This window comes from Papilio polytes, unplaced genomic scaffold (assembly GCF_000836215.1).
Source record: "Papilio polytes unplaced genomic scaffold, Ppol_1.0 DF822178.1, whole genome shotgun sequence".
Lineage (NCBI taxonomy): Eukaryota > Metazoa > Arthropoda > Insecta > Lepidoptera > Papilionidae > Papilio > Papilio polytes.
Window position 1 is genome coordinate 4,951,275 of NW_013527026.1, and position 2,515 is coordinate 4,953,789.

At 36.4% G+C, this 2,515-nt stretch overlaps 1 protein-coding gene across 1 annotated transcript in view; it reads right to left on the minus strand.

Moving 5' to 3' along the window:
* LOC106106443 (cGMP-specific 3',5'-cyclic phosphodiesterase-like) overlaps window positions 1–2,515 on the minus strand; it is a gene marked incomplete at its 3' end in the record, with an annotated part of 59,900 nt that overhangs the window by 4,055 nt on the left and 53,330 nt on the right. The window contains exons 13-15 of the mRNA XM_013287021.1: window positions 2,186–2,509; window positions 784–937; window positions 3–95 (exon numbers count right to left, since the gene is read on the minus strand). Coding sequence (XP_013142475.1) covers window positions 3–95; window positions 784–937; window positions 2,186–2,509 — 571 coding nt within the window. The remainder of the gene's footprint in view (window positions 1–2; window positions 96–783; window positions 938–2,185; window positions 2,510–2,515) is intronic.

Genomic DNA, 2,515 nt, shown 5'->3' on the forward strand with positions numbered 1-2,515 from the left:
CTCGTCTGCCACCAGCTTGGCCACCTTGTGCTGCACCTCCCACGGCTTGGCGATGGCCGACACGTCGCACGCCGTCATCATCATACCGCACAGCACTGGCAGATATCACATTAAAAATATAAAAAAAAACAATTAAAATAAATGGTATCATTGTTTGTAGCTTTCGCCCGCGACTCTGTTCGCGTTAAAGAAACCAAAAGTGTGTGCTTATGTGTTCTTCCAGACATTGTTATACATCTACGATAAATTTCAGCGATATCCTCTCAGCAGTTTGGGCCGCTTACTTTAAGCTATTCGTCTTTTATCTATATATATTTTTGTTATAAGGCTTGCTTCAGTAACATTTTCCATTTCATATTATATCTAAACAGGTCATCTAATTCACTAAACAGACGTTTCATACAAATTTTTTAATTATTTTACACAGACGTTTAAGAAATATACAGACTAGACAGTGCACATTTTATCATCGGTAACTTCTTTGAAAGGTACTATGTCAGTTGTAATGTTTAGTGCCACCTCTTGTCCTTGTAAATAGAATGTTGTTTTACAAAATTATAATAAGCTCCATCTTTTGTTATAAAAATAAACTAAACAATATCACAAAACTATTATTTAGTGACACCTACTGTCAATTGATTTAAATACATTTAATTATATTAACATGCGTTTTTGAGGAAAAATAGTGTTAGTGAGGGTTATGTGAAAAATGTTTCAAGTGAAGTGTTACCTATGCTTCCTCTATATGTTTTTAAATCTCTGTTATTTTTAAAGTAAACTTACGCTCCTTCTTCTCGGGGCTCTGCCAGTCGAACTCGCCGTTGTCGACGAGCTCTAGGAACTTGGACTTCTTCTTGAAGTACATGGCGAGGTCCGTGGAGAGGATGGCGGTCTCCACGGCGCGCATCACCGCCTTGTAGTCGCACGGAGACAGCGCCTGCAGACAAATATACCGACTACTAACATCAAGGTGTTTTTATTTACTGTTATTTTGACAGCGCGGAATTAAAAAAAAGTAGCCTATATGCCCGTCTATGTCAGCTACCCTTCAGTGAAAGTGCGGTCGATATCGGTCCAGCCGTTGCGGAGATTACCCGGAACAAACGTGGCTTGAGAACAGACAAAAAAATTTTTAAATGCGATTTTCGTTATCAGCAATCATCTTCTCGAAATTTGGAATTTTACCTTTGATATTACAAACAGATACTCCAATTTTATTATATGTATATATACAGATAAAAATTATAGAAGATATTACAGTGTTAGCGGTAAACACTTAAAAGATAAAAAAAAGATTGCTAGAAAAAGATTTATTTTTAAATGACATCTAAGATTTTTAATACAAATAAGGTTACTTACATACTAACTAATTTGTGTAATGCCTTGTACACACGCTCAGTTTTATCTGAACAGTAATTTAAAAGTTGTATAGACATAATTTAGCATCGAACAATTCTCAAGTAATTTTCTTATATCCGAAAGATCGAAGTGTTCAGGTAAAACGTGGGTAGCGGCTTAAGTTAGATGGATGTTACTAAGCATCTCCTAAATGCTTTAACGAATCATAATCAAATTCATAGATGTAAAAGTCTGGATGAACACAAAACACAACTTGTTTTATTTAATTCATCGCGGACAAAAGCTTATCGATACTAATATTAAAGAAGAGAAAAGATTTGTATTTTTGTATGTATTGAAATAACTCAAAAATTACTGGTACTATTTTAAAAATTCTCTATCAGTGAGTAACATAGGATATGTTTTTTAATTTAATTCGGGCGAAGTCGTGTACAATAAACTTCTATACTATTATAATAAAGCGTAAACACACACTTCTTTGTTGCCTAAGATCTCAGCTATTACAGCATATTTTTGCATAATTCTATTTTTAATAAAAAGCTTTACACTTAGGTCATGCTTTAGGCTATATATTTTCACGTCATTAAACTCAGGGGGTGAATATTTCGTATGAAAACCCTAATGTGGGGAAGAGACAATAAGTTGCTGCCAACATTAAGAAAGAAAGATTGCTAAGGTTTGTCATGTCATGTCATGTCATTTTGACATTTGCTATCAATAGCTTTTGTTGTTTACTTTTGTCAAATGTAAACAACAAAATAAAATATTCATAATTTCATGCGGATGAAGCCGCACGGGAATAGCTAGTATATAGATATACACATACCTGAAAGATATTATTACTCTCGCTGTTCAATATCATGACACACTGATCGAAGTGGTGGTGTTCCATAGTAGACGTGGAGTATAGTATCGCGAGGGGACTTTCAGTCTTGGTCTGGAAGGCGTTGTTAGTCCCCCTGTGGTCCAGGTCGTGGCAGAGGCAGGCCACCAGCAGGCCGAGGATCTCAAGGTCCGACATGAACCTCTCCATCTTCCCGGTCTTCAGCATCGCGAACATCGTCTGGGCTACGTTCAGCGCGTGTCGCCAGTTGTGGTACTTCACTGGACGATAGTTCTTCTTAACGCTTAGTATCCATCTGCATAATACCTAAGA